At 51.6% G+C, this 27,596-nt stretch overlaps 1 protein-coding gene across 5 annotated transcripts in view; it reads left to right on the forward strand.

Annotated features, from left to right (window-relative positions):
- The window catches only part of MYO9B (myosin IXB), an 89,226-nt gene that overhangs the window by 52,381 nt on the left and 9,249 nt on the right, over positions 1-27,596 (forward strand). For 3 of the 5 annotated variants that reach the window (XM_041761016.1, XM_041761018.1, XM_041761017.1), the window contains exons 4-27: positions 205-267; positions 700-799; positions 1,050-1,150; positions 2,951-3,080; positions 5,058-5,147; positions 6,877-6,993; positions 7,340-7,474; positions 8,635-8,756; positions 10,499-10,640; positions 10,911-11,115; positions 11,883-11,964; positions 13,063-13,152; positions 14,474-14,587; positions 16,335-16,374; positions 17,453-17,575; positions 18,426-18,506; positions 19,742-19,852; positions 21,161-21,283; positions 22,504-22,653; positions 22,737-22,903; positions 23,541-24,455; positions 25,209-25,281; positions 25,476-25,600; positions 27,276-27,409. In XM_041761016.1, coding sequence (XP_041616950.1) covers positions 205-267; positions 700-799; positions 1,050-1,150; positions 2,951-3,080; positions 5,058-5,147; positions 6,877-6,993; positions 7,340-7,474; positions 8,635-8,756; positions 10,499-10,640; positions 10,911-11,115; positions 11,883-11,964; positions 13,063-13,152; positions 14,474-14,587; positions 16,335-16,374; positions 17,453-17,575; positions 18,426-18,506; positions 19,742-19,852; positions 21,161-21,283; positions 22,504-22,653; positions 22,737-22,903; positions 23,541-24,455; positions 25,209-25,281; positions 25,476-25,600; positions 27,276-27,409 — 3,533 coding nt within the window. The remainder of the gene's footprint in view (positions 1-204; positions 268-699; positions 800-1,049; positions 1,151-2,950; positions 3,081-5,057; positions 5,148-6,876; positions 6,994-7,339; positions 7,475-8,634; positions 8,757-10,498; positions 10,641-10,910; positions 11,116-11,882; positions 11,965-13,062; positions 13,153-14,473; positions 14,588-16,334; positions 16,375-17,452; positions 17,576-18,425; positions 18,507-19,741; positions 19,853-21,160; positions 21,284-22,503; positions 22,654-22,736; positions 22,904-23,540; positions 24,456-25,208; positions 25,282-25,475; positions 25,601-27,275; positions 27,410-27,596) is intronic. The other 2 variants (XM_041761020.1, XM_041761019.1) reach the window with 2 other exon arrangements.

The following is a 27,596-nucleotide window of genomic DNA, read 5'->3' on the forward strand; positions in this document are numbered from 1 at the left end:
CATGACCTGAGCCAAAGGCAGATGCTTAACCAACGATCCACCCAGGTGCCCCAGGATGATTGTGATTTAAAAGGGTGATTTAGGTACCCATGTTTACCTTGTGTCAAAGGAAATTAATCCACAGCTGGCTTTATTGTGACAAATTACTCTGTTCTAGAAAACTATCAAAATGTAACATTTTACTCATCTTCCTTTTAATAACAGGGCTGTTGTTGAAAAATACCTGCTTGAAAAGTCTCGCCTGGTCTCTCAAGAGAAGGATGAGAGGTAGGAGGAAATTTCCTCAGTGACCCACCACATCTGCCTTCTTCCCCACAAAGGAGTGAAGCAGGTGTCCTAGCCCTATGGGAGATGGTGGCCGATCTCCCAGGAGCAAGGCTGCTCTGTGGCTGCAAGCTTTGCAACTCATACCTCCTAAACCACCTTCTTGTGCTTATTTTTGTGCCTACCCAGGCTTTTACCCAGAGTAATACCCCTCATCCCCAGACATCTCCTCACCGGAGAAGCTCACGGTTTAGTTTTCCTTTTAAGACATCATAAGAATCAACTTATTGTCTCAAATTGGTACATATTTGAGGTGTGTGGGGTTTTTTTTTTTCTCCCTGGTGTGGTCCCCAAAGCAATATTAGTAGTGGTTTGAAGAGTAGCCGTTGCTTGGCCTCCAAAAATGAATTTTTTTCTCCTCCTTTTGACCCACAGGAACTACCACGTGTTTTATTATTTGTTACTTGGCGTCAGCGAGGAAGAGCGTCAAGAATTTCAGCTCAAGCAGCCTGAAGATTATTTCTACCTCAACCAGGTAAACAGCCCCGAGCCGCGGCCACAAACGCTGCCTCTGTTCCCCATGGGCTGTTTACATGCCAGGAGGTCAGAGGCTGTCTGCCTGGGCCCTCTCTGGCCCCCAGACCGACTCCAAGGAGGCGGCATAAAGGGGCCCATTCATTCCCTGTGTCCTGAGCCCTGCCCCACCAGTTCCAGCCAAAATCACTCTTGCACGCCACCCTTGCTAGCCCAGAAACGCCCAGAGTGCTCCCAACTTTGTTTTTCAGCATAACTTGAAGATCGAAGATGGAGAAGACCTGAAGCATGACTTTGAGAGACTCAAGCAGGCCATGGAGATGGTGGGCTTCCTCCCTGCCACCAAGAAACAGTAAGTAGGCAGCCCAGCCCTCCTGCCTTCTCCTGTGTGGACACCCCTACCCCTCCCCATCTTTACCTAAGGCTACTCCCTGAGACCTGGCTAACACCCCAGAGGGAACCCAGATACTAATAAGGGCAGCCTGATGGCAGCTAGCATGTGGAAAGGGACTCGTCATTAGTCACTGGGAGATGTAAAACCCCAGGGCTTTTGCCCAGCAGTGCAGATGTCCTTAATACCTGAAAATGGTTACGATGGTAAATTTTACATGATGTGTGTTTTACCACAATTAAAAATTTTTTAAATTTTTTGGAAAGCCACCCCGGGGAACTTGCCACACCTGCCCGATGAGTTCAGTATACCCAGAGGGAACCACTGCCCACTTCTGGGAGGGCACAGATCAGGCCAGCCCCCTTGGAACACTGTTGGCAGTTTCTACTAGACCTTTATGTGCCCAAAGCAATGTGTGCTTGTGCTGACTTGAAGACTTGCACACGGCAGCCTCGTTATTAACAGCCTCAAAAAGTTGGAATACCCCTCTGCAAGACAAATGCTCACCAGCAGGAATTCAATAACTAAACAGCTATATATCATGCAGAGATTAGCAAACTTTCTGTGAAGGGCCAGATAGTAAAATCTTCCGCGTGGAGGGCCAAACGGTCATTGTTCCGTGTTCTGTGTTGTTTTGTTTTGTTTTTTAACTACCCTCTAAAAACTGAAGAGCCATTCTTAGCAAAGACGCTATACAAGAATGGACTGTAGATTGCCATTCACTGGACTCCACACATAGCAGTGGTGCTCACCTGGGGCCAGCTCTAACCCCACGGGGCCGCTGGCCACGTCGAGAGACATTTTTGATGATCACACTGCGTGAGGGGGAGGAAGGACACTGCTTCTGGCAGCTAGTTGGCAGGGGCCAGGGATAGTGTCCCCTAGTGCACTGGACAGCCCTCCACAGCAAAAAATTATCCGGCCCCACGTGTCAGCAGGGCTGAAGCTAAGAAATGCTGGGCTATAGCATTGAGTATGACCAAATTAGGACAATACATAGTAACACGCATAGCACCCCCACATCACGGTCTTCCAGTACTAGGCCAGATACAAGTACATATGATTTCATGGACATCAAATTCTCAGATGGCATTAGGACATGAGGACAGCCATTCCTCTGCAGGAGCTGGGGTGGCTTCCAGTGCCTGGAATGTTCTGTCTCTTGCTCTGAGTACTAGTTACAAGGAGGTGTATATTTTGTGACAATTTATCAAACTCCACACTTAAGAATTTTTTGCTTTCTTTTTTTTTTTTTTTTGCCTGTTTTTTTTTTTTTTTTTTTTAAGATTTATTTATTTATTTATTCAGAGAGAGAGAGAGGGAGAGGGAGGCAGAGACACAGGCAGAGGGAGAAGCAGGCTCCATGCAGGGAGCCTGACGTGGGACTCGATCCCAGGTCTCAAGTATCACACCACAGGCTGCAGGTGACGCTAAACCGCTGCGCCACCAGGGCTCCCTTTTTTGCCTGTTTTTTATGCATGGTTGGGGGATTTTTTTTTTCACACACGTTAGGCTTCCATAAAAAAAATATTTAAGCACCCACGCCCCACCAAATAAATAAACAAACAACCCCCAGGTGAGGCATTGGTCTACAAAGTCACATTCCACAGAGGGTCTGCAACAGTGAGATTGGACCTTTTTTAAATTTCATGTGTCCGACTGAACTTGGCTGGTTGTACAAATTCAGCCCAACTGGCTGGAAGATTCTGTTGCCTTATGACTCTGGAAACCACTCCAACCTAGGCTCCTTTGCTCTCACAGGATTTTTTCCGTCCTCTCAGCCATCCTGTACTTGGGCAACGTCACGTACAAGAAGAGAGCTACAGGCCGAGACGAAGGCCTGGAGGTCGGGCCCCCCGAGGTGCTGGACACGCTGTCACAGCTCCTGAAGGTACTGCCCTTTGCACCCAGCCTCCGTGGCCAGCAAGGACCCAGAACCTCCTGCCTTGGCCACACTTCAATAAATCAGGGCCTTTCTGCCTGCTTCCACGCTGCTGCCCCACCCCACCCCACCCCACCACCACCATCTGTGCAACACCTCTTCCTTGTTTCTCTTTTTCTGTCTTTTCTTTAAATTGAGGTATAATCGTCATACAGTATTATGTTTCAACATTACAACATAACAATCCGGTATTCGTATGTATTGCAAAATGATGACTACAGTAAGTCCCGTTAACATCTGTCACCACACATGATTACAGAATCCGTTTTTTCTAGTGAAGAGAACTTTAAAGATCTACCCGCTTAGTGACTTTCGTTTATGCCACACAGTATTCTTTTTTTTTTTTTTTTTTTTAAAGATTTTATTTATTTATTCATGATAGTCACACAGAGAGAGAGAGAGAGAGAGGCAGAGACATAGGCAGAGGGAGAAGCAGGCTCCATGCAGGGAGCTCGACGTGGGATTCGATCCTGGGTCTCCAGGATCACGCCCTGGGCCAAAGGCAGGCGCTAAACCACTGCGCCACCCAGGGATCCCGCCACACAGTATTCTTAACTAAAGTTCCGCTGCTAGACATTACATTTTCAGGACTTCTTTATTTTATAACTGGAAGTCCATTCCTTCTGAACCTCTTTATTACCCAGCTTACCAATCCCTGTCTCCTGACCCTGGCAACCACCAATTTGTTCTCTGTATCTGTCAAGCTTAGTTTAGTTTGGGGGGTTTTGGGTTTTTTTTCTAGGTGGATTTTTTGTTTGTTTGTTTGGTTGGTTGGTTTTTTTTGTTTGTTTATTTTTTCAGATTCCACATACAAGTGATATCATACAAAAAAAAAAAAGTGAGATCATACAGTATTTGTTTTACTCTGTCTTACTCTTGTCTGATTTATTTCACTTAGCGTAATGCCCTCAAGGGCATCCCATCCCTTCCTCATTTCTGAAGGACTCCTTCCTGAGCATGGCTGCCTCCTCTCTCAGCCCCTCATGTGAAAGGCCCTTCAAAACCATACTTTGATCAGCGAGGTCATTTGCTCATTGAACCTGCCATCCCCTTATCCACTGGCACTCAACCCCTAGGGGCACTGGGCAGTGTCTGGAGGCATTTGTGACTTGTCACAACTCCGAGGGGCTACTGTTCTCTAGTGCATGAGGCCAGGGATTCTGCTTAACATCATATAATGCACCGAACAGCTTCCCCATAGCAAAGAATGATCCAGCTCCCAGTGGTGCCATATCTGAGAAGTCCTGCCCTCGTCTTTTTTTTTTTTTTTTTTTTTTTAGGTTTTAGTTATTTATTCATGAGAGACACAGAGAGGCAGAGACACAGGCAGAAGCAGACTCCCTGCGGGGAGCCTGATACAGGACTTGAGGACCCTGGGATCACAACATGAGCCAAAGCCAAATGCTCAACCACTGAGCCACTCAAGAGCCCTCATCTTTCTGTTTCCTAAGTTTACATTGCATCTATGGCTTTTCTTAAGGAATATGTGCCTGGTTGCAAGAGTCCAGCTTCTGTTGTGTTCATGTGGATGAGTATACACATCTGCCAGGAGTTTGGGGCAGCTTCCCCTGCCCCTACTCTGACTACCTGTAGCTTGTGGAGGGGGCTTGGCAGTTAGGAAGGAACAGGCCAGGAACCTACTCTAACAGCAACATCCATAAAGGCAGGCAGCAGATAGACCCACAGTGACACCCAGATCTATGTGGCCATACTCCCAGGCCATTGACCAAGCCAGTGGGTATGATCATTGGGAGACATACTGAGCATAACACTCATCACAGGGTGGGCTTTAGACCCATATCCTGGTGCAGCTGCTGGAGGTCCTCTTCTCACCTTCCTCAGGCTTCAGGCCTTAGCTCAGTGACGTGAGGAACCCCCCCCCCCCCAAGTAACCCTGCTCTCCCCTCCCCCGCTTGACCTTGACAGGTGAAGCGAGAAATCTTGGTGGAGGTCCTGACCAAAAGAAAAACGGTGACAGCCAATGACAAACTCATCCTTCCCTACAGTCTCAGCGAGGTGAGTACTGCCCTAGGCTCTTTCAGGGCACCGGGGTGGGGTGAGGGCTCCAGAAGCAGCCGGCCTGGATAGTCTTCTTCCTGTCTTTAAAGAACTATGACAGTATCTCTTGTCTTCACATGAGCTCAGGCACAGCACAGAGCAGCTCTTACAACACACTTGAGCCCTAGGGCCAGAACTTGAGGCCACATGTGTTTCCATGCCAGTTGTCATTAGCAGAGGACGGCCACTTGCAGCCCACAGGCCAAATCCACCCACTGCCTGCTTTTGTAAATAAAGTTTTATTGACATGCAGCCACACTCTTTTTTTTTTTTTTTTTTTTAATATTGTAGGTTTCCTACTGTATTGGCAGAACCAAGCCATGATGCCAAAGACCATCTGGCCCTTCAAGTTTGTTGACCCCCCCAGGCTAGAGTATGACCTTTACAACCATTAAGTGGGTCCCTGAATCTTGATAAGTTGCCTCTCTTTGGCCCCAGCCTGGATGTTTTCCTTGTGATGTGTTTTTCTTGCGTTTCTACATCTCAAGAGCAATGTGACTTGCAGCTGGCAACTTGGATGGCCTCAGGAAAATACCTAGCCATGGGCTGGGTGGGGATTTATGGAATTTTAGTTAGTGGTAGAAGCTGCTTGGGTATCTTAAACAGGTACCACGGACATTCTAAGCTCCCACAGGCAAAGGTCCCCTGCAGTGTTCTGTAAAAGTTGCCACAGGATACCTGAAACCCCAACAGCCTGGCTGTCCCTTAGGGGCGTGATGCCGAGGAAAAGATACCAGGTGTGGGGCTTTATATCCCTTGCAGCCCCATTTCCACAACCTTCCGGGAAAGGCAAAACCAGAAGATGTGTTCTAGTTCTTAATTATAGCCAAGTGCATCTGTCACAATAGATCTGAGGACATAAAAACAATTTATTATATGTAAATTAACCTCTATAAGCCTTTTTTTTCTAGGTTTTATTATTTCTTTACTTGAGAGAGAGTGAGAGAGCACAAAGCAGGCAGGAGGGGCAGAGGGAGAAGCAGAGTCCTCTTGATCCCAGGACCCTGGGATCATGCCTGAGCCGAAGGCAGAGGCTTAACCAACTGAGCCACCCAGGTGCCCCCGTTTTTGTTTTGTTTTGTTTGTTTAAGATTTTACTTATTCACAAGAGACACACAGAGAGAGAGAGGTAGAGACATAGGCAGAGGGAAAAGCTGGCTCCCAGCGGGAAGCCTGACTGGGACTCGATCCGGGACTCCAGGATCACGCCCGGAAGTGAAGGCAGATGCTCAACCACTGAGCCACCCAGGGATCCCCTTTTTTGTTTGTTTGTTTAATTTAAAAGCTGTTACTGCTTTTATGTACACGATGGCATCTCCACAATGCTCCCAGAACCGTAAGGGACCTGGCTTTCAACCCAGTTTGTCCTCCTGGCTAGTTCTCCCCATGTGCTGACCGGTGCCCTCTCTAAGCCCATGTTCCATCCTCAGTGGTCCCCATGTTGCTCTGAGGAGCAGGCCGGCTGGTGAGAAAGACTTTGCTAGCCTTAGGCTGCCAAGTCCAGGCTGCATAGTTCATGCTCCGATGTGTCGGAGCATTCCAAGCTGAAGGTGATGTGCAGAGTGAGAGCGGCCGAGTCCAATGAGCTGGGGGTTTAAACACACCCTCGAATTTCCCGTGAGTATAGACCTCTGGGTACTGCAGCACACCTTGCCAAGGTGTGATGCTCCCCATCCTATGCCCACAGGCTATCACTGCCCGTGACTCCATGGCCAAGTCACTGTACAGTGCTCTCTTCGACTGGATCGTGCTGCGGATCAACCACGCCCTCCTCAACAAGAAAGACATGGAAGAGTCTGTATCGGTGAGAGCCCCTACCCCTGCCTGCTCCACCAAGCAGAGCTGGGGAAGACCAGGCCCTTAGTGTCACACATCCTTGGCAGGTGGCCTGTGACGTTGGGAGCCAAGGTGGCTGTGGTTGGTGTCACCAAAGAGGCCAGTTTCTCCAAGGGGCAGGCCCAGGGAACAGGATGGGGTGTAGTTAACACCCCATCCTGTGCGTAGTGAACACACAGCACCCCTCATTCGCATATTATAGATTCCAAGGCAGTGGCAGCAGAGCGTTCAGCAGCGCACAGAGCCCTCACAACCAAACGGCTCACTTCCATGGAAGGACCCACCAATAATAACTGTTTTCTCCGTATTCCCAGTGCTTGTCCATTGGGGTCCTCGACATATTCGGATTTGAAGACTTCGAGCGGAATAGTTTTGAGCAGTTCTGCATCAACTATGCCAACGAGCAGCTTCAGTATTATTTCAACCAGCACATTTTCAAACTAGAACAGGTAAGGAAATGCCATCTTGTTGCCCATGCACCCTGAGAGGGTATGGAATGACCCCAGCCCTGGACTCTTTCTCTATGGAAGAGAAAGTCTGGGAGACCTCTGCCCGGCCTTGGATGAGGCAAACACTAGGCATATTTTTGTCCCTGGGTCAATCTTGTACCTTCTTTCTGCTCAAATGTGAAAATCCATCCGATGGGAGAGAAATGGAGCTACCTCATAAGGATTTGCTTTGGCAAACCGTTTTAATAATCTGTCTCCTGTGTCTCTTCACTACGCACTCAGCCATCTTTACCCATGTGTTATTCTTCACATTGATGATCTAGGCAGAAAAAAAAATGATAGGCTTATATAAACATCTAGCTGATTGTACTATTAAACTTTCCTTCTGGCTGCTGAGTAACTCAGTGCGGACCGCATTGAGTTACTGTGGCAGTGGTGAGACACAGCAGATGACAAACACATCGTGCAAAAGGGAAAGAATGTAAAATGCCTCATTGATAATTTTTTTTTATTGATCATACATTGACAAGATCCTATTTTGAATATATTAGGTTAAATTAAGTGTTTTATTAAAGTTAATTTCACTTGTTTCTTTTTACCTTTTTAACTGACTGAAAATTTGGAGTTAGGCAGGACGCTCGCACTACATGGCATTATATCACACATTATTGGACATTGCAGTTCTAGAGCAGGGGACGGCAGATGGCAGCTCACAGGTCCAATCCCACCCCACAACCTGTTTTTGTAAATAAACCTTTACTGGCACATGGCCACGCCCACTTACCTACGTATCATCTGCGGCCTCTTTCCTGCTGTGACAGCAGAATTATGAGAAGACTCTTTCTAGCTCATAAAGCTTAATGTATTTATTATCTGGCCCTTGACAGAGAAAGTTTGCTGGCCCCCGGGACATGTTAAGTGTGGTTTTAAGCATCTCATGTGACAGATATTTAAGCATGTACATTCTTGTTTCTTGTTATTAATAATTTTATGTAATTATGAATATATTTCTGCCGATATATCAATATGTATCGGTATTTACAGATGCATGTATAAATATGTATGTGCATACATAAATATGTTTATATAGACACATGGTATGTAAATATTAGCATAGCCCTGAGGTAGTGAAATTACCAGCTAACCCCCAAACCCTGTAGGAGGAGTACCAGAGCGAAGGGATCTCGTGGCACAACATTGACTACACAGATAATGTCGGCTGCATCCATCTCATCAGCAAGAAGCCCACCGGGCTCTTCTATCTGCTGGACGAAGAGAGCAAGTGAGTGTCCGCGGCCCAGTGCCCCCCACAAACCTGATTCCCCAGCCCCCAGAGCCTCGCCCTGAAGCCACACCATCCCCAAGAACTTCTGAGTTTGTCACGCTCATTTGGCCACTAATCCTGACCTCACATTAGCAAAGTGCATGTAGCGTTTATCAAGGAGATACTAACACGTGCAATAAATCTGGATCATGCATACCTTGGAGCTGTTAAGAAATGGACATGGGGCCCAAGTCTCGAAACTAGGCATGAGGTTGGTGCATCCTTGCAAAGGGCAACACATGGAATCAGAGACCCAGACACCAGACTTCCTGCTAAGCCTGGCACCCCTCATCCATAGGACACCATGAAGGCTAGAATAGGTGTTGCTAAAGTGCCTCATGCTTGGCCACCCTGCGGCAGTCACTGAAATTCACTCACCAAATTTATTTCCTGTGGCTCCTGTAATAAATGACCACAAAGCATAGACAGCTTAAAATAACAAATGTATTCTCTCATGGTCCTAGAGGCCCAAAGTGGAAAATCAGTATCACTAGGCTGAAATCAAAGTGTGGGCAGAGCTGCACTCCCTCTAGAGGATGATCCTTCCTTGTGTCTTCCAGCTGCTGGGGGACCCTAGCATTCCATGGCATGTGGCTACATCACCCCAGTCTCTGCCCTCTGTGTGCACATCATCATCTCTTCTGTCTCTGTCTCATCTCCTCTTATAAAGATTCCAATCCACTGAATCAGTGTCTACCCCCCAACTCCATAACCTCATCTTTACTAATTATATTCATAAAGACCCTATTTCTGAATCCGGTCACTTTCACAGGTTCTCAGGGTCAGCACACGGACACCTCTTTCTATCAACAACCTTTTTTCAGTCCCTTGTCTACTTCTAAAGTCCCAGGAGGGGGCTGGGTTGAATCAGGCTCACCTCCTGCCTCAGACCCAGGCCCATGGACACATCCATTCGTAGCTGGGATCCAGGGAGAGACTGTTCAGATAAGAGAATGGTCAGGGTGCTAGGAAGGACTAAATCATCACTTCCAGGAAACCCAGAGCTGGATCCCGAGGAGGAATGTGAGGCATGGCCAGGCTGAGCAGGGTTGGATCTGTCTTTGTTTAAAATCTTGCTATTTTGGTTCTTTGTAGATTTTTTTTTTTTAATTTGCATCGATTTGGATTTTCTAAAATAGCACACCCAATGACTGAATGAGCAGGTTCCTCGTTCCACACCCTTTCCCCAGCCCTGGAAACAGCATGCTTCGTAGCTACAGCTTCTGCCCTCCCCCCCACACCCCATCCCCATTAAGTTATAGAGCCTGGCATTGGGATTCAGAGGCAAATTGCTCTGTGTGTATTGGTGGTGAGGCTGGGCAGAGAGGCAGGGTGTGCCAAAGCCAACTGCAGCATTTCCTTCCTGGGAGGCAGAAATAGCCAGGTACAACGGGTCCCTTATTCGGCCCTCCCTGCCCCATCCTCATCTCCCGGTCCCTCCCTGTAACAGGGGAGCAAGGGCAAGACCCCCTCCAAGACACAGCGTCCAGATACACACAGACCTGAGACTAGGAGTCATGCCTTCCTGGGATTATTCCCGGGAGCTGCCCACAGTGGGCCCTGGGCCCAGTCTTGCCCGTGCCAGATGTTTGCATTGGCCACGAGGGCCCAGGCTTCATCCACCAAGGGCCTGTGACCGGATGCTGAGCAAGTGGTCGCAGCTATTCCTGCAGCTAAAAGTTCCAAACCCTCTTCCCCAGCTTCCCCCATGCCACGAGCCAGACCCTGCTGGCCAAGTTCAAGCAGCAGCACGAAGACAACAGGTACTTCCTCGGCACCCCCGTCATGGAGCCAGCATTCATCATTCAGCACTTCGCAGGGAAAGTGAAATATCAGATCAAGGTATGTGTGTGTCCGTTGCCATCATCAGTCCAGGGTGGGAGGCAGGAAAGGTAGATGCCCCCAAGGCCCCTTACCTCCAGCCATCCCTTTTACTAATGGCCCTCAGACCCAGCCCTACATCTCTGGCTCTTACTATCGAAGACCCTAGGGATGGGACCCCCCCTCTGTGTTGTTGAGATGGGTCCCACCCCACCAGCAGCCATCGCTTGCTGGCTCCCAGGACCTTGGCAGTCACTGGCAAGTGACCACCCATCTCCGTTCCCCCACCAGGACTTCCGAGAAAAGAACATGGACTACATGCGGCCAGACATTGTGGCACTCCTCCGGGGCAGCGACAGCTCCTATGTGCGGGAGCTCATTGGCATGGATCCTGTGGCCGTGTTCCGCTGGGCCGTGCTCCGGGCCGCCATCCGGGCCATGGCCGTGCTCCGGGAGGCCGGGCAACTGCGGGCCGAGAGAGCCGAGAAGGCTGCAGGTATGGGGCCCACTTGTCACCGTCAAGGGGGAATACTCAGTCCACTTTAAAGCGTATATTTCTGTGGCATTTAGCACCTTCACCGTGTTGCGTAACCACCACCTGTCTCCAGAATTTTGATCATCCCAAACAGAATTTCTGTACCAGGGTATATAATATACTCTCCTCATCCTCACAAGGCAGAAAGACATGCTCCTGTGTTTCTATAAAGATAGCCTGAAGGCAGCCCTGGTGGCTTGGCGGTTTAGCACCACCTTTGGCCCAGGTCCTGATCCTGGAGACCCGGGACTGAGTCCGCGCAGGCTCCCTGCTTGGAGCCTGCTTCTCCCTCTACCTGTGTCTCTGCCTCTCTCTCTCTCTCTCTTTCTCTCTCATTAATAAATAAATAAAACCTTTAGAAAAAAAAAAGATAGCCTGAGGCCCAGAACGGCTGAGTGACTGTCCACAGGAGCTTGGCTCCAGATACCAGCCACGGGGCTCCATTTTACCAAGGGCCTTCATTAAAAGCAGGACCAAGGAGATAAAGCCTTCATGAAAAGTAGGAATAAATAGTGCTGCTTAGGGAGGAATCGAACACTTCATAGTTCCCGGCTGTGTCCAAATTTGAGCATCAGACTTTTTGTGTGTGTTTTTTTAATGAGTTCAAGTCAGGATCAAAGCCTCTGTGGCAAAAAAAAAAAAAAAAAACAAAGCCTCTGTGGCAAAGACAAAGCCTCCAAGACCCCAGGCAACCCTCGCCTCCAACTCCATGTGCTCTGTGTCCACAGCCAGTATGGGCAGCCCTGGCACCCACGGTCACCTAGGAGACCTGCAGAGAGGAGCCAGCACCCCATCGGAAAAACTGTACCGGTGAGCGAGACCTTGATTTGTCCAAACCAAGGCTGGTAGACAGCAGTATTGTTTAAAACAATGCCAGAAATCCTACACCCTCAAACCAGGTTGGGGTTGACCTGAATAAGGAACCCAGCAACCACTTGAATCCAAAGGACCCAGAAACAAATGGCATCTGGTTGCTGCTTTTCTGCACACAGAAGGCAGGCCTCGGTGCATCATCTGCTTTAGGGAGATGCTGGACGGCTCACTTTACAAAGGATTCTTTTCAGGGCCATTGGCAGGTGAGGCCAAGGAGCCACTAACTAGTTGCACCGAGCAACAGGCTTAATTTAAGAGCACTTTCTCCCTTAGCCTGGGCAGAGTGGTCCGAGAGCAGATAGGCTGAGTTACTTTATTTGCTGTCGGAGATAAAATATGCCTCGTTGCACACAATATGATGAGGGTATTTTGTGGCCACCCTGGCAATGACCGAGGGCCTTCTACATATCCCTGTTTGCCCTGGGTATGAAAGTGGGCAGCATGTGCCACACTGGACACACATCCAAGGCAGTGACAAAGCTAGAGGAGGGACACTTCTGATATCTTGAGAGGGCCAGACAGGCTGTATTAAAAAGGGACCAGCTGAGACAGACAGGCCAGGCGAGGTATGTTCACAGTTGGGGAGGCACATGCCAATGCTCCGTGGCAGCCAAGTTCCCAGCTTCTTCCTCAGTACCCCAGATTCCCAAGGAGCAAGTTAGTAAATATTTAAACTTGAAAAGGTCATTTTATTTTTGAGCCCTTCATAGTAAAAACTTCAAGAGATTCATAAACATTGTATATATGGCGGTATAGTGTTAGCACCTAGGTAAGTGACCATCCATAAGTGATTTCATGTGTCGTTTCCCTGTTTTTTAAGAGGTGCATTTTTTTAAAATCTGCTTTTTCACCCAAAAGGGGGCAAGAGAAAAGAAAGCATCTCTTGATTTGCTTGTGTATTCCCACCCTACAAGGACTGAATGTGGACCTGGAGCCACATTGGCTGGAGTGATGTCAGTCTCCCCAGGGCCTGGCCCCTAGGCTGCGGGTCCCACTCCAGGAACGTGTTTAGTTTATACAGATTCTCCCTTTCAGCTGCTCAATGCTAGATTTCTCATTTGACGGCTCTGAGGAGTTCGATATTAACGCTTTTGAGGACATCATTGCTTTCTATGAAAGCAAGAAGTAAGTAGATGCAAGGGCCTTCGAACCCAAGACCAGGGAGGCACATCAAGAGGAGCTGCCATCCCCAGGCGCTCAGCGTGGCGTCCAGGGCCAGGAGCAGGAAACGGCAGGCTGGGGACACCAGGGCCCACTGGGCCAGGGGCGGCGGGTGTGTGTTGAAGTCATAGGCCTTGTTCAGAGCTCCGGCCGCTGTGCTGACCGCTCAGGGTATGGAGGTGAAACATGACCCTTCTGTTGTCTTTGCTCTGTGCCTCCCTGGAGGGCGAGGGAGCAGAGGTAAGTGAGGGTCTCCAGGCCCTGGGCATGGTGCATGGACACAGATGAGGGGCTGCCGATCGGGGTCTTTCCAGGCCACCTGCCCTGAGCTTAAACATGTATTTCAAATAATAGGAATGAGGGGTTTTTAAAAAGAAACACACAAACCAGAACCTCCTGTCTCACCCTACAGTCCCTGCTGCCTCAATTCCAGAAGTTCCATAAGGACGTTTGTCATCTAGACATTCTTCATGAATAGTCCCTTCCATAGCATCTGATTTTTATCTCTGATCCATTCTTGTTCTCACGCATTAGTGCCAAAGTTTGGGCTTAGAGCATATGCTCAGCCCTGGGACCCACAGTGATCGAACAAAAAGCAGTGAAGGAGATTGAATTATTTGGGGTAAAGCTCTCCTTCCATAAGGTCTCCTACCCTCACTGCTGAGCTAGGTCACCCTCTGTGTGAGCATCCCTCACGCTGTAGGGTGTTGAGCAGCATCCTGGCCTCACCCCACCCGATGCCAGTAGCACCCTCCCCACCAAGTAATGACAACCAAAAAATGTATCCAGACATCGCCTGGAGGGTAGCATCATCCTGGTTGAGGACCACTGTGTGAATTCCCATCCATTCCTCCTGAGGCCTTTCTTGAAGCCAACAAGGAGATGGACACGTGGCCACAGAATCAACCAGAAAAACTGATGAGCTACTCCCACATGTACCCTCGGGTCTAGCCCTCGATGCTTGTTATAATAGAGTCCAGAAGGCTGTTCTATATGAGGCCTTTTTGGTGATCTGAGATGCTGTGTTGCAAACCCCATTCTGCAGAAGCGTCCCTGGCCCTACCTGAGAAAAGGGGAGCCTCCGTGGGGTGGTCAGTCACTCGGCTGAACCCCCTCTCAGTCCAGAAGGGAGAGACAGCAGGCGTGCAGACTCTCCAGCTGCATGTTTTGGCTCCAGTGGCCTGGGGATGGTCCCGACCGTGCTGGGGACCCCAAGGTGGCGGGCCTGCTGCTCTAACTTGGTCTTTTCCCTGTCACTGCACCCCCTACCCCACCCCACTCTCAGAGATTTGCATGACCAAATCATCAAGACCATCAAAGGATTGCCCTGGCAGGGTGAGGACCCCCGTAGGCTTCTCCAGTCCCTCAGTCGGCTCCAGAAACCCCGCACCTTCATCCTGTGAGTCCCCCCAAGGCTGTGGCACCTTCCCCCAATCCCCCGCAACAAGTGCAACGACCGCCTCCCCGGCTCCCAGGACCCTGGCTGCGGGCTTCCTGTAATGCTGAATTGGCCGCTACAAACGTGCTGTCTTGTGGTTCCATTCTTATGCCAACCTTTGCTAAATGGCCCTCATAACACTCCTGCCCCAGTGTCTGCCCTGTGGCCCAAATCCTTGCCAGCTCCCCAGTGGCCAGCACAGCTTCACAGGAATGCTCCTTCCACAAAGCATCTCTTTTTCTGTCCCTAAACATGCAGAGCAAGGCTTGCTTCACCACTACCACCCCTACTCCTTGCCACTGTGAGCTTATAAAGAAGCTGTCGAAAGTAGGGCATCCAATTTCTTGCACATCCATGGCCCTGCTTTGTGTGGACGGCAGTGCGATATGGTGGGAAGGGCCCATGAAGCCACACAAACCAGGTTTGGACCTGGTCTCACTCTCGCTAACTTATCATGTGGCCTGAGTGCTCTGAGCTTTCCAGCTTCTGTCTGCAAAGCGAGGGTGATGACTTGCATCACACCCGGCGGGCAGCAGCCTCGGCCGATGGGGCACTCGTAGCCACTCAGGGCTCAGGCCGGCCAAGAGCAAAGCTTGCGTCCACAAGAGAACGGTTTTCAAATTCATTTTTATTATGCCTTATTCTTCTTCATGTGGATTAAGATAGAACATGATAGGGCACCTGGGTGGCTCAGTTGGTTAAGCATCTGCCTTCAGCTCAGGCAGGGTCCTGGGATCGAGCCCCACGTTGGGCTCCCTGCTCGGCAGGAAACCTGCTTCTCCTTCTCCCTCTGCCCCTCCCCTCTGCTCCTGCTCTCTCTTTCGTATTCTCTCTTAAAAATAAATAAATAAAATCTTCAAAAAAAAGAAAAAGGATGGAACATGACACACATAGAACCTCACAACCAAGCATCTTGCTGATCTGTGGGGCACTATTTCCTTAGCTGGTTTTTGTGGATTTTTTATTGTTTTTTTGGGGTTTTTTTTAAGATTGTATTTATTTGAGAGAAAACAGAAGCAGGGTAGAGGGAGAGAATCCAAGCAGACTCCCCTCTGAGCGCGGAGCCCGACATGGGGCTGGATCTCACAATCCAAGAGATCATGACTTGAACTGAAAGCAAAGGGTCTGTTGCTTAACCAACTGAGCCACCCAGGCGCCCCTCCTCAGCTGGTTTTAAAAATGAGCCAAGCTGCAAGTTTTTTAAAAAATTTTTTCTTTTGTCTGCAAGATTCCATAGAGTGAGAACGAGGGCCATGCCCCCCTCCCTTGCCCACAAGATCGGCTTTTGTCTTTTCCTTTGCACCAGCATGAGTCCAAAATGTACTCCTACCTGAGCCCCATTTCAGTTCCTTACGGGGCAAGATCCGCCCCTTGCACAGACGCACCTTCTGCCCTGCCGATTACCAGCAGCCCCTCCTGCTCCCTGGACACCCGAGCGGCCCCAAGCGAGATGCTCCTGCCACCTCCGGGGCAGCTGCTGGCCAGTGAAGCTCATGTGCAGTCACAGAAGCACCCCACGCGTGCACGGGGTGGACCCGCCCAGGCCTCGGAGAGGCGGTGCGGCGGCCTCGTTGCACTTGTGCGCGCCCCAACTCTGCTTTCTCTGCTCTCGCTCCATCTAACCCGCGAGGCAAGGCTTTGCTGAACTAACCCAGATCCAGACACCGTGTTCTTTCTGTTCACAAAACCGTTTTTAATATTTTGACAGGAAAAGTAAAGGTATCAAACAAAAGCAGCTCATTCCAAAGGTAAACGTTCGCGACACCGCCCGAGGCCACCTTGCTTTTTGCCCAACTTGAGAGCGCCTGGCTCAACTTGCTTTCTGGAAAATAGGGGGCCAAGGGTGTTGGTGGAGGGAGGCACTTTTAACATCTCTAGCTTTGTAGCTCCTCCCTCTTCCTTCCATCGCCCTCTACCCCCGCTCCCCTCCAAAAATAATTTCTCTGATCAAAAAGCTTTGTAGGTGTCTTGGGGTTTCCTGGAAGCGGGGTGTGTGGTGGGGATATTTGCACAAGCATGTTGACAAGAGTTTCCCAGGAGGAAGCAGGCTGGGTCAGGGGGAGGACTGAGCAAAGAGATGGGCTTGGCCCAGTCCCACAGGAGTGTGAACAGCACCAAAGAGCTTCTCCCATCCAGAGGCAACAGGACCCTTCGGTCCTCTACCCATTTAAGGTCGTTAGTTACCTACCATTTCTGGAGGGCAGAATGGAATGCAGCACCTCCCGGGTGTTTCTGGGAGGCTGGGAGAGGAAGTCCCACCAGAAAGGCGGCAACTGTGTGTTGCCAGTAGCCAAGATCCCAGTAGGTGGCATTGAGGAAAGTGCACCCAGCCTGTCTATCTCCACGTACAGTGCACAGACAGATCATGAATTTGCAATAGTGAGAAAAAACCTCTCAGTCTGGCCAACAGATGGCCAGTGCTAGTTCCTCTGGTGAGCTGATACTAAGGATTGGCACACATTGGAAGGCCCACCGGATAAGCTCATGCAGAAGTGCCGAGGACTTGGCACTCCTGAAGCTGTACAGGAGGAAGGTGGCCCCCTGGAGCTCTCAGCTTCTGGGCACTCAGGCTACAGAAGAGGCCATAATCAGGCCTCCCAGAGCTGGTGGTGCCATGTGCCAGGCACAGCTCAGGCTCAATTCCAGGGTCACCCCTGCCTCCTGCCCAGCCCACCAACCCCTGCCCTCTAGCAACACTGTCCCGAGACGGATCCTAAGAGCTGTCGCACCCAGCAACATAATCCTGGCTCCTGGGCATCTATGAGGCCTCCTAGTGCCCCCTGGTACCCCAGGAGCGCAGGCCAGACCCCCGTGTATCTGTCCTAGAACCTGCTGGATTCCAAGTCCCTGAAGCTCATCATCAGCATGACTCTTCACGATCGAACCACCAAGTCCCTGCTGCACCTACACAAGAAAAAGAAGCCGCCAAGCATCAGTGCCCAGTTCCAGGTAGGCAGCCTGGGGAGCCCAGGGCAGGTGCTGAACTCGACCTGATGCTCTCGTAACTTGGCCACAACAAACCCAACAAATGGCTGTTCTAGGGTTCCTGACCTTGGCATTGTTTGCCATCTGGGACTGGATGATTCTCCGTGGCGGAAGCCATCTTGTGTGTTATGGGATGTACAGTAGCATCCTCCAATTCTGACACCCAAAAATGTCTCCAGACATTGCCACATGTTCAGGATGGGTAGGGGTAGAATCACTCGTGTTTGAACCAGTAGTTAAAGTAGCAGGTTAGTGCCTTAAGGCAGCCACTGAACTGTGTTGTTTGGGCTTGTTTCCCTTTTCCCCTGGCTGCCGGGAAGCTCAGAGGCACTTTTCTTAAGGGGCCCAATGGCTGCTGCTGACCCTTACTTACCATTATTTTTTTTTTTTTGTCCTCTTCCTCTTTCCTCACTCTGAGTCTTTTGTGACCACTTTGGCTTTTTTTTAATTCCCTAACCTGGGAGCTCCTACAAATTCTTTTTGTACAGAACAGGCCAAAGACCAAAATCATGGCATCTGTGCTGCTTCTGAGGCTGACCAGCATTTTAATCCCCAGGAGGCATTTATCTGGCCCCACCTCACATTCCCACTGAGACAAAGGGCTGGGAGAGCCTGGGAAGATTACCAGTCAGCTCTGAGGACCCAACAGATCTCTTTGGGGCTCCCAGAGATAGCACAGCCTCCAGTCAGAATGTCCAGCTACAGCCTCCCACATCCTGCATCAGTGCCAACGCCAGCGAGTGACTGGGTCTCCTCCCACTGAGCGGCCTGCCTCTGGGGGTCCCATCTCAAAACCTTCTCCCTGTTTCCCCAGACGTCCCTTAACAAGCTCCTGGAGGCACTGGGAAAGGCAGAGCCTTTCTTTATCCGCTGCATCCGCTCCAATGCCGAGAAGGTAAGTGGCTCCCATGTCTTGGGGAGGTGAAGGCCAAGGTCTGGCTGCTCAGCAGGTGGTGCTCCTGTGTTGCTGTGCCCCTTGGAGGGCCAGGAAAAGTCTCAGGGAACCAGGTGTTCACACAGGTTCTGGGAACTGTAAATGTTGTGCCATGGCCAGTCCCAGGTAGAGGGGGGTTGGCAGGAGGCAGTTAGGGCAGCTGGGTGGCCAACCAAGAGCAGGGAGGGACATCACTTGAAACCTAGAAGAGCCCTAGGAAGGACAGGTCAAGCATGTTCTTTGGTGCATCCCCACATGGGCCAGTGCAGAAAATGTACCAGAAGGGAGGGGCTGAGGTCATGCAGCAAAGGCATAGATCCTACTGTTCATTTGATCTGAATATTTCTGGAAAGACTCATGGAGCATCAGTGGGTGCCCCAATGGCGGGCTCAGTCCTTACTGCTAAGTTTCCTTTGCCTGAGGGGTTCACTGGCTATTCTGTGCCCTTGGGGACTTTGCTGGGGGCTCTTCAGGATCTGGGCCTGCCCGCTTCATCTCTCCTTTTCCCATTTCCCTGGCCTTCCGCTGCTCCTAGGAAGCTATGTCAACATCCAGAACCCAGCTTCTCCCTACCAGTTTCTGTAGCTTCTGTCCTCCTGGGCAAGGAGCTGGATTCCTCCTCTGGGCCTTCACCTGGCTGTTTCCTGCCCATTCCTTCCTCAAAACTCGGCCCAGGGAGTCCCTGGCATTGTCCGACCCATTCACATATGCACCTGGCTTCCACCTCCAGACCCTGTTCTCCTCTTGGCCAAATCCCTAGTTATTTACTCCAGGGCCTGGCACAGAGTATGAGCTCAGCTCAGGTTTTGATCAGAGCCCTTAAGAACTAATTATTTGCAGCAAATTATCTTAAATTAAGCAGTAAGAAATGTCATGGGTCTTCCAGACACCAGGGAATAGAGCAGATCAGATGCCAGATTTTTCCAGAAGAGATAAATACCTTAAGCACTGCTGCTGAGCAGCCCCACCTCTTTATTCCAAAAAGAATGTCTGGAGCAAGGAAAGATGGATCCTCCAGGTGCCCACAGCTGCCAGGCTGGGGACATTCCCAGCCAGCCGGGGCCCACCTGTGCTCCCTAACTGTGCTCATGCCCAGACTCCTGCAGGACTTTGTCCCATAGTTTCCCATCCCCGGCTGCCAACGCTTAGTTGTCCAGCAGCCAGCACATGTCTTGATCGCTCATACCCCGTTTCAGAAAGAGCTGTGTTTCGACGAGGAGCTGGTGCTGCAGCAGCTGCGCTACACAGGCATGCTGGAGACGGTGCGGATCCGGAGGTCAGGCTACAGTGCCAAGTACACGTTCCAGGTAGGTGGCACAAGCATGGCTGTCGTCACATGGCAGAGGGCCAGTCACCTCCCTCTTTCAGAGAGAGCACTTCTCTGGAACGGGAACCCAGGGGATTACTTTACACCAGGGTTTCTCCACCCTAGCACAGTTGGCATTTATACCAGATTATTCTCTGTCATGGGGGAGTCAGGGGGAGGCAAGATTCCTCAGCAGAGGTGGCTGGGCCCTGGCCAAGCCTGGAAGGATACAGAGGGGTCAACCCAAGATGGGAAGAGGGAATTGCACGAGCAGATCCCTGTACAGCTCTGCCCTCTGTTGAGCATCTTCGGTGACGGATGCTTTTATACCTATCTCTTGTGTTCTGTCAACCAGCAGCAAGCGGGCCGAGCTCCTCTTTTGCCAGGGAGGTGATGACTTCAGAGATGGCTCCCTGGGGTTTTTAGAAATGCAAAGGATCATCAGTAACCTCAAATTAGTGAAGACCAAACAGCTAGCGCAGTTTCTCAGCTGCAGCACCATTGACACTAGGGGCTGCCCGGTCATTCTTTCTGTGCGGGCCGCCTTGTGCGTTGCGGGATGTTGAGCAGCATCCCTGATCTCCGCCCACTCAATGCCAGGAGCACCCACCCCTCCCAAGTTGGGAGAATCCTGGATGTCTCCAGACATCACCAGACACCCCCAATGGTAAGCCGGCCCGGGTTGAGAACCCCTGGCTCATGCCGTGAACTGGCATCACCTGTGTGAGCCCTGGGCCTGAAGCCACAGATGGTGGCACTGGTGGCACCTGGTCCCCAATCCAGCTGTACCAGGACATGGCCTTGGGGACATGGCTTCATCATTGCATGCCTCCCTTTTTCTCATCCACAGAATGGAAATAGCACCTCTCTGACCCTGCATAAATAGAAAAAGCAAAATCACAGAAATGGGAGGACATGCTGATGTATTTCACTAATGCTTGGTTCTTAAAATTTTGAATTAACTGTTTACTTAAAAGCTGCATGTGTCCAGCTATGATTCAGCTCTAATGAGCCATAGAGCCTGAGCTCCCCCACCAAAGGCAGCCCTGTTTCCTGGCCACCCCCCAAAAAATGCCAGTACCAATAGGCCCTTAAGAGCCACTCGCGAAGTGCCTGGAAGACCCAATACTCTGTGTGTGGTGGTCTTTCTCAAGGTTTAAGTCCTTTCAGAGAGTCTGAGATTTTATCTTTGTTGGTGCCATTCTGGCTCTGGAAACTTGGCTTGACCAGGGAATCGCTGGAGCACCATATCCTCATGGGTGGCGGAACTCTCAACAGAGATTCTCTTTTCTTGGCCAAAATCACCCAGGATTTCACAGAGCAGTTCCAAGTGCTGCTGCCCAAGAATGCCCAGCCCTGCAGGGAGGTCATTTCTGCCCTGCTGGAAAAGATGGACGTCGACAAGAGGAACTACCAGATCGGGAAGACCAAGGTCAGGGCTCCTGCACCTCTGGGGGCCACAAACCCATACCCTACCTACCACTGCACGTAAGGTCCTCCCATGGCCCAACGTCCCAAGCTACATGCCGAAAGACAGAGGGCTGTGCTAAGGAAGTGTCTTTCTTGGGGCCCAGCACATTCTTTCTTCCCAGAAGGCACAGGAGTGCTTCTAAGGGGTGAGGCTTGGGCATCACGCTGGTTCCTGGCTTCCTCACACATAGCCTAGGGTTACTGCAGGATGTCTGGTACCATTTGCTAGCTCTTAATGTCTGGCAGAAGGCTTCCTTTCAGACACCATCTACCACCTCTACGTATGTGCTGGTTGCTTCTTATTGTTGGGGCACCAGCTGCTGTCCTTGTCCAATAAGCGCTAAAGTCAACTCCTGTTAGGGCTTCATCTGATATGGAAACCCCCCTCACCATTCTCCAACAAGCTAATCCTAGAGTTACCACGTGACCCGGCAATTCCGTTCCTGGGTATGGACCCCGAAGAACTGAAAATAAAGCGTTCAAACAAATCCTTATACTTGAATGTCCATAGCGGCACTAGCCACAACAGCCAGAAGGCAGAAACAGCCCATATGTCCATCAGCTGATGAATGGATTAAAAACCTGTGGTCTGTTGGGATCCCTGGGTGGCTCAGCGGTTTAGTGCCACCTTCGGCCCAGGGTGTGATCCTGGAGTCCTGGGATCAAGTCCCAAATTGGGCTGCTTGCATGGAGCCTGCTTCTCCGCCTTTCTGTGTCTCTGCCTCTGTGTATGTATGTGTCTAGCATGAATAAATAAATAAAACCTTAAACTGGGCCATTCATATAATGTGATGAGCGAAAAGCATGACACAGAAGCCTGCATAGTGTATGATCCCATGTATATGAAACGTTCAGGAAAGATCCACAGAGAGCAGATCAGTGGTTACCAGGGGCTGGGGAGTGACTGCTCATGGGGATGGGTCTCTCTTCAGAGTGATGGAAATGTGTTGGAGCTGGTGTTGTTTGCACAATGTTGTGAATGTACCAAATGCCCCGATCTATTTGTGTTAAAATGGTTAACTTCACATTATTAGAATTCTCTCAATATATTAAAAAAAACAAAAACAAAAACAAAAACCTCCCCTTGGTCAGGTCAGGCAACACACCAGCTTGGTCTATGCACTTATGGGGCACAGGGATTCTGGGGGCTTCACTGACCCCTCCTGTGCCCACACCCCCTAGGTTTTCCTGAAGGAAACAGAGCGGCAAGCCTTGCAGGAGACGCTGCATCGGGAGGTCGTACGGAAGATCCTGCTCCTCCAGAGCTGGTTCCGAATGGTGCTGGAACGCCGGCACTTCCTGCAGATGAGGCAGGCAGCCATCACCATCCAGGTACTAAGGAGGTCCTGCAGGACCAGGGACGGGGCAGCCGGGGTCACACATGCCCAGTCCCTGACTGCCCACTGCACCCCCAGGCCTGCTGGCGATCCTACCGCGTCCGGCGGGCATTGGAGAGGACGCAGGCTGCCGTGTACATCCAGGCTGCATGGAGGGGCTACCAGCAGCGGATGGCCTACCGGCGCCGGAGACAGAGCATCATCCGCCTGCAGAGCCTCTGCCGGGGTCACCTTCAGCGCAAGAGGTGAGCAGGGCAAGGCCCAACCTCCCATCCCTCCTCCAGCACCCCTGGCCCCAGGAGCTGCCTGAGATGCCACCTGGCCAGTAGAGCCATCTGGGCACATGACGCCCAAAGAGACGTTCCAGGGCTGGTGGGCAACACCTGTAGATGAAGGCTGAGGTCACTGTTGCCAGGACTTGCTCTCTAGCAGGGACCCCTCCCCACCTCACTGAATCCACCCACCCTGAGCCCATTGATGAAACACTTGGCTTCAGAGTTGGAGGGTTCAGGCTGCTAAGTAAGACCAGCCCATAGCGGATTCCCCTCACCCCATGCTTATATGTAAAGCTCAGGCATCTACCCAGCCAGCGACCCCCAAAGAAATTCAGGAGTTTCTTAACAGTTTCCTCTCACAGCAGGGAGACTTAGGGCAGAGGTGGCCATGACAATAAATAGCCATTTCTTGTATCTCCCTTTTCTAGCTGAGGCATTTCTGCTTTTCCAGAACCATCCCTGAGGGCCAGGGTCACCCCACTTGGCAGGACAGAGCCTAGCCGCCAGCCCGCGGGTAGCACAGGGGGTCCCTGATGCCCTAAGTGGATTCTGGAGGTGGCAGTCATGTGTGTTGCTGAACCTACCTGCTTTTCTCTTCTCACACCAGCTTCAGCCAGATGGTCGCAGAGAAGCAGAAGGCTGGAGAGGAGAAGGAAGCCCAGCAAGCCTTAAGGGAGGAAACAGCGGAGGGCGGGCCAGGCCAGGCGGCCAAGCAAGAACAGGTGCCCAGGCAGGACCCAGAACCATCAGAGGACGGGGAGCATTTGGCGTTGGAACCTGAGGTGTGGCCAAATGATGAGCCCCTGGCAGAGAGCTCCCAACCAGAGAAGGAGGTCCCCAGCCCAGAGAAGGCTCTTCTGCCCCAGAAAAATGCAGCTGAAAGTCACGAGAAAGTGCCCAGCAGCCGAGAGAAGCGTGAGTCACGGCGGCAGAGAGGGCTGGAGCACGTGAAGCTCCAAAACAAACACATACAGTCCTGCAAGGAAGAGAGCGCTCTCAGAGAACCTTCTGAAAGGACTCTACCAGAGCAAGAGGAGAGCCTCCTGGAAGACAGAAAGGAGAACAGAGAAGATGAAACTCCTTCAGACTTGGGGACAGAGACAGGGAATGCTTCCAAGAAACAGCCCGAGGAGCCACTGCAGGCCATGCCAGCCAGCCAGCTCTCAGGAGAAACCCTGAAGATGCCCCAGGGCGGGGACCCAATGCCTGGCCACGTGGAACGGCCAACCAGCCTTGCCTTGGACAGTACGGTCAGCGTGCCCACCCCCAGCACCACCCCTGAAACCCCCAAGGACAAGAGCAAGCTGGGTGGTGACCTGAGGGCACAGGACAGGCCTGAGAGCCCTGGAAGCTCCACCCAGATCCAACGGTACCGGGACCCAGATTCTGAGCGGCTGGCCAGCGCCGTGGAGCTATGGCGGGGCAAGAAGCTGATGACTGCTGCTTCTAGCACCATGCTGAGCCAGTCCCTGGACCTCAGCGAGCGGCATCGGGCTGTGGGGGCTGCTCTCACACCTACAGAGTAAGCCCCGGGCCCTCCTTTGTCTGAACACCGTGGTGCCCAGCTGTGTTGGGCAGGTAGGGTGGAGGGACGCACAGAGGCCTGCCTGGCAGCAGGACCAGGGCAGTGCCACGTGTCCCAGAAACACGTGAGTGGCTCTGTGCCTGGGAGCCAACACCAGGCATGTGGGAGCCCCGAGGAGGGAGGGAAGAAGCGGCAGGAAAAAGTGAAGATTTGGCATCTGCCAGGAGCTGCAGAGCTTGGTGGCAGCTGGGACCCTGAGTCTTCCTCCTCTCCCCCCACAGCCACCAAATGAGCTGTTTACACAACAATCCCTGGCTTTGCGGGAGGCAGCCCCTCGGCGACATCCCATTTCCCAGCCTGCCTGGGTCTCCCTGGGTCTCCGTTTTCTCATCAGAAAATAGGGGTGGTTACCCTCACCCAGGAATTGAAGAAGGGGCCCAGCTCTTGACACTTTGCCTGACCCTTAGTTAGCTACACACCAGTGACTCCGAGTCCCCAGCCCCTCCTCCCAGAGGCCTGCGTGGCCAGACACAGAAAGAGCTGGAGAAAGATGCAGGCCTTCTGCTAGGCCGGGCTTTCTCGGCCTCGCACGCCGACGCTTGTGGCCAACTCGTTCTCTGGGCTGGGCTGTCACGTGCCCTGTGGAGCGTGGAGCAACATCCCTGGCCTCCTCCCACCCGAGTCAGGACAACTAAAAATGTCTCCTAACTCACTGTTGGAAATAAAAGCCACCTTTCTGTGATCTCGCAGGGACAGACGCATTTCCTTATCCACGAGCGACGTCTCCAAGCTCCTCCCGTCCCCATCCCAGACCAAGATTCAGGTAAAGCTTTAGGCTGCAGCTCCCACCCCTCCAGGTCCAAACCCTCTTCCACCCCGGCTGCCCTGGCTCTCCCCAAAGTGCAGCTTAAAAGAGAAGGGAAGTTGGTGGATGGACGGCGTGGTGGGCAAAGCACCCCTGCTTTCCCTCCAGCAAGTCCCGCCGTCCTCTGCTTACCCAGCCCTGTTCTCTGGCAGCCTTCTACGGAAACCGTGGACGGGGAGCCCAGCAGCAAGAAGCTGGCCGTCCAGAAAAAGAAGTCAGGCGACACATCTGCCGGCACAGACTCCGGGTTGTCCCCAGGCGCCCAGGCCGACTCTAAGTAAGTGTGAGCTTTGCTTTGGGAGGTGGCTCAGGTGACCAGAGAGAGGCTGCCCAGGGTCCCTGCCAGGGCCTCCCGTCTCAGGGCAGTCTGGTCTCCTAAACTGATGGCATTTATGAAGCGCAGTTGGCAGGTGTCTGCCCAGGGCTAGGAGGAGAGATCCCTCACGGAGCCCAGGTCATGACCTCCTCACGTGCAGTGTGGCTGCATGCCAGCCTAATGATTCCCACTAAGGTGAGAGCCAATCTGGGTCACTTCCTCTGGGGCCACAGGTAGACAGTTTCCATTTGGCTTTTTATGGTATCGAAACCAGCTCCCTGCTTCCCCCTACCTCTGGAGCTCTTCCTGGGTCCATGGCTAGAAGGAACTGGGCCAAGGCTCTGTCCCCAGAAGCCCCTGCAGAAATGCTCCAGGTGGTTCCATCACAGAACAGAGAGCATGGGCCGTGGGACAGGGGAGCTTTGAATGCAGGGACTGGAGGCTGAGGAAGGTCCAGAACAGGCTGGCAGAGGGAGGCAGAGAGCCCACCACTACAGAGACACCCCACCACCAAAACAGAGCACCTCAGACCAGGGGGGCTTCCAACAACCCTCTCCTGGTCCCAGGGGGCCAGGAGTCCGAAATCGGGATGTGGGCAAGGCCACCCGCTCGGAAGGCTCTAGGGAAGGGTCCTCCATGCCTCTTCCAGTTCCTGGGGGCTCCAGGCATCCTCAGCTGTGGCTGCATCACCCTAGTCTCTGCCTCCATCTTCACGTGACTTTCCTCTTTCCTGTGTGTTTTCTCTTTCTCTCTTATAAGGATGCTTGAACCCGGATTTGAGGCCCATCTGGGTAACCCAGGATGACCTCATCTTGAGGTCTTAGTCCGTTTGGGCTGCTGTAACAAAACCACCACAGGCTACGTGGCTTAAACTATGGACATGTCTTCTGGGGGCTAGAAGTTCAAGATCGAGGCACCAGCAGATGTAGTATGTGGTGGGGGCCACTTCCTGGTTCACAGAGGGCAACTCACGGGGGCGTCACATGGCAGGAAGGGCAAGGGCCCCTTTTGTAAGGGTTCTAGTCCTCTTTTTTTAAAGATTTTATTTATTAAGAGAGAGAGCGCGAGAGAGCACAGCAGAGGGAGGGGGAGAGAGAGAAGCAGACTCCCCGCTGAGCAGGGAGCCTGATGGGGGCTCGATCTCAAGACCCCGAGATCATGACCTGAGCCCAAGGCAGACATTTAGGCAGACCCACCCAGGCGCCCCTGCAAGACCTTTTCCCCAAATAAGGTCACACTCACGGGTCCTGAGCATTGGCACATGGACACATCTTTTGTGGGGCGCACCATTCGTTGCACGATTTGGCATTTGTTCCTTCTGATTTCCTTTCCTAATACTTGGGCCCGTAAAAACACATAAGCAGGCAGAGGGTAGTTTTACTTCTTTTTTTTTTCTTTCTTTCTTTTTTTTTTTTAAGATAATAGGGTCATGCTGTGATATCTGCTCTGCATCTTGCTTTTTCACCTGACTCCCCGTCCGTTCACACATATGAATCTCATTTTTAGTAGCATTTCTTTCTAGTGATAACCAAGACAAGAGTTATTTTTCTTTTTATAGTAAGACCACCTTTTCTTCAGCCTTGCTTCTGTTGTCACTTCCCGAGGCTTAAAGGAAACCCCTTACTTTCTCCTACAGATCCACTTTTAAAAGACTTTTCTTGCATAAGAATAAGGATAAAAAATCTAGCCTGGAGGGTGTGGAGGAAACTGAGAACACAGTACCCGGGCATACCATGCTGGAAGCCGCCACCACCAAAAAGAATCTAGAAGGTTGGTCCCAGGCAGCCTTGGGGTTGGAGGGTGGAATGAGCCACCAGGGTCCCTGGGGACGGGTTCTGGGCACAGGGCCTCGGGGCTGATTGGTCCCCCCACTGGGGTGCTTTTTGTCTGCAGCCCCCAGTTACAGCAGGGCAGGGTCCTGGTCCTCTGTGTGTGTGACCCTTGCCTCCCCTAGAAC

Source organism: Vulpes lagopus, chromosome 7 (genome assembly GCF_018345385.1).
Source record: "Vulpes lagopus strain Blue_001 chromosome 7, ASM1834538v1, whole genome shotgun sequence".
Taxonomy (NCBI): Eukaryota; Metazoa; Chordata; class Mammalia; order Carnivora; family Canidae; genus Vulpes; species Vulpes lagopus.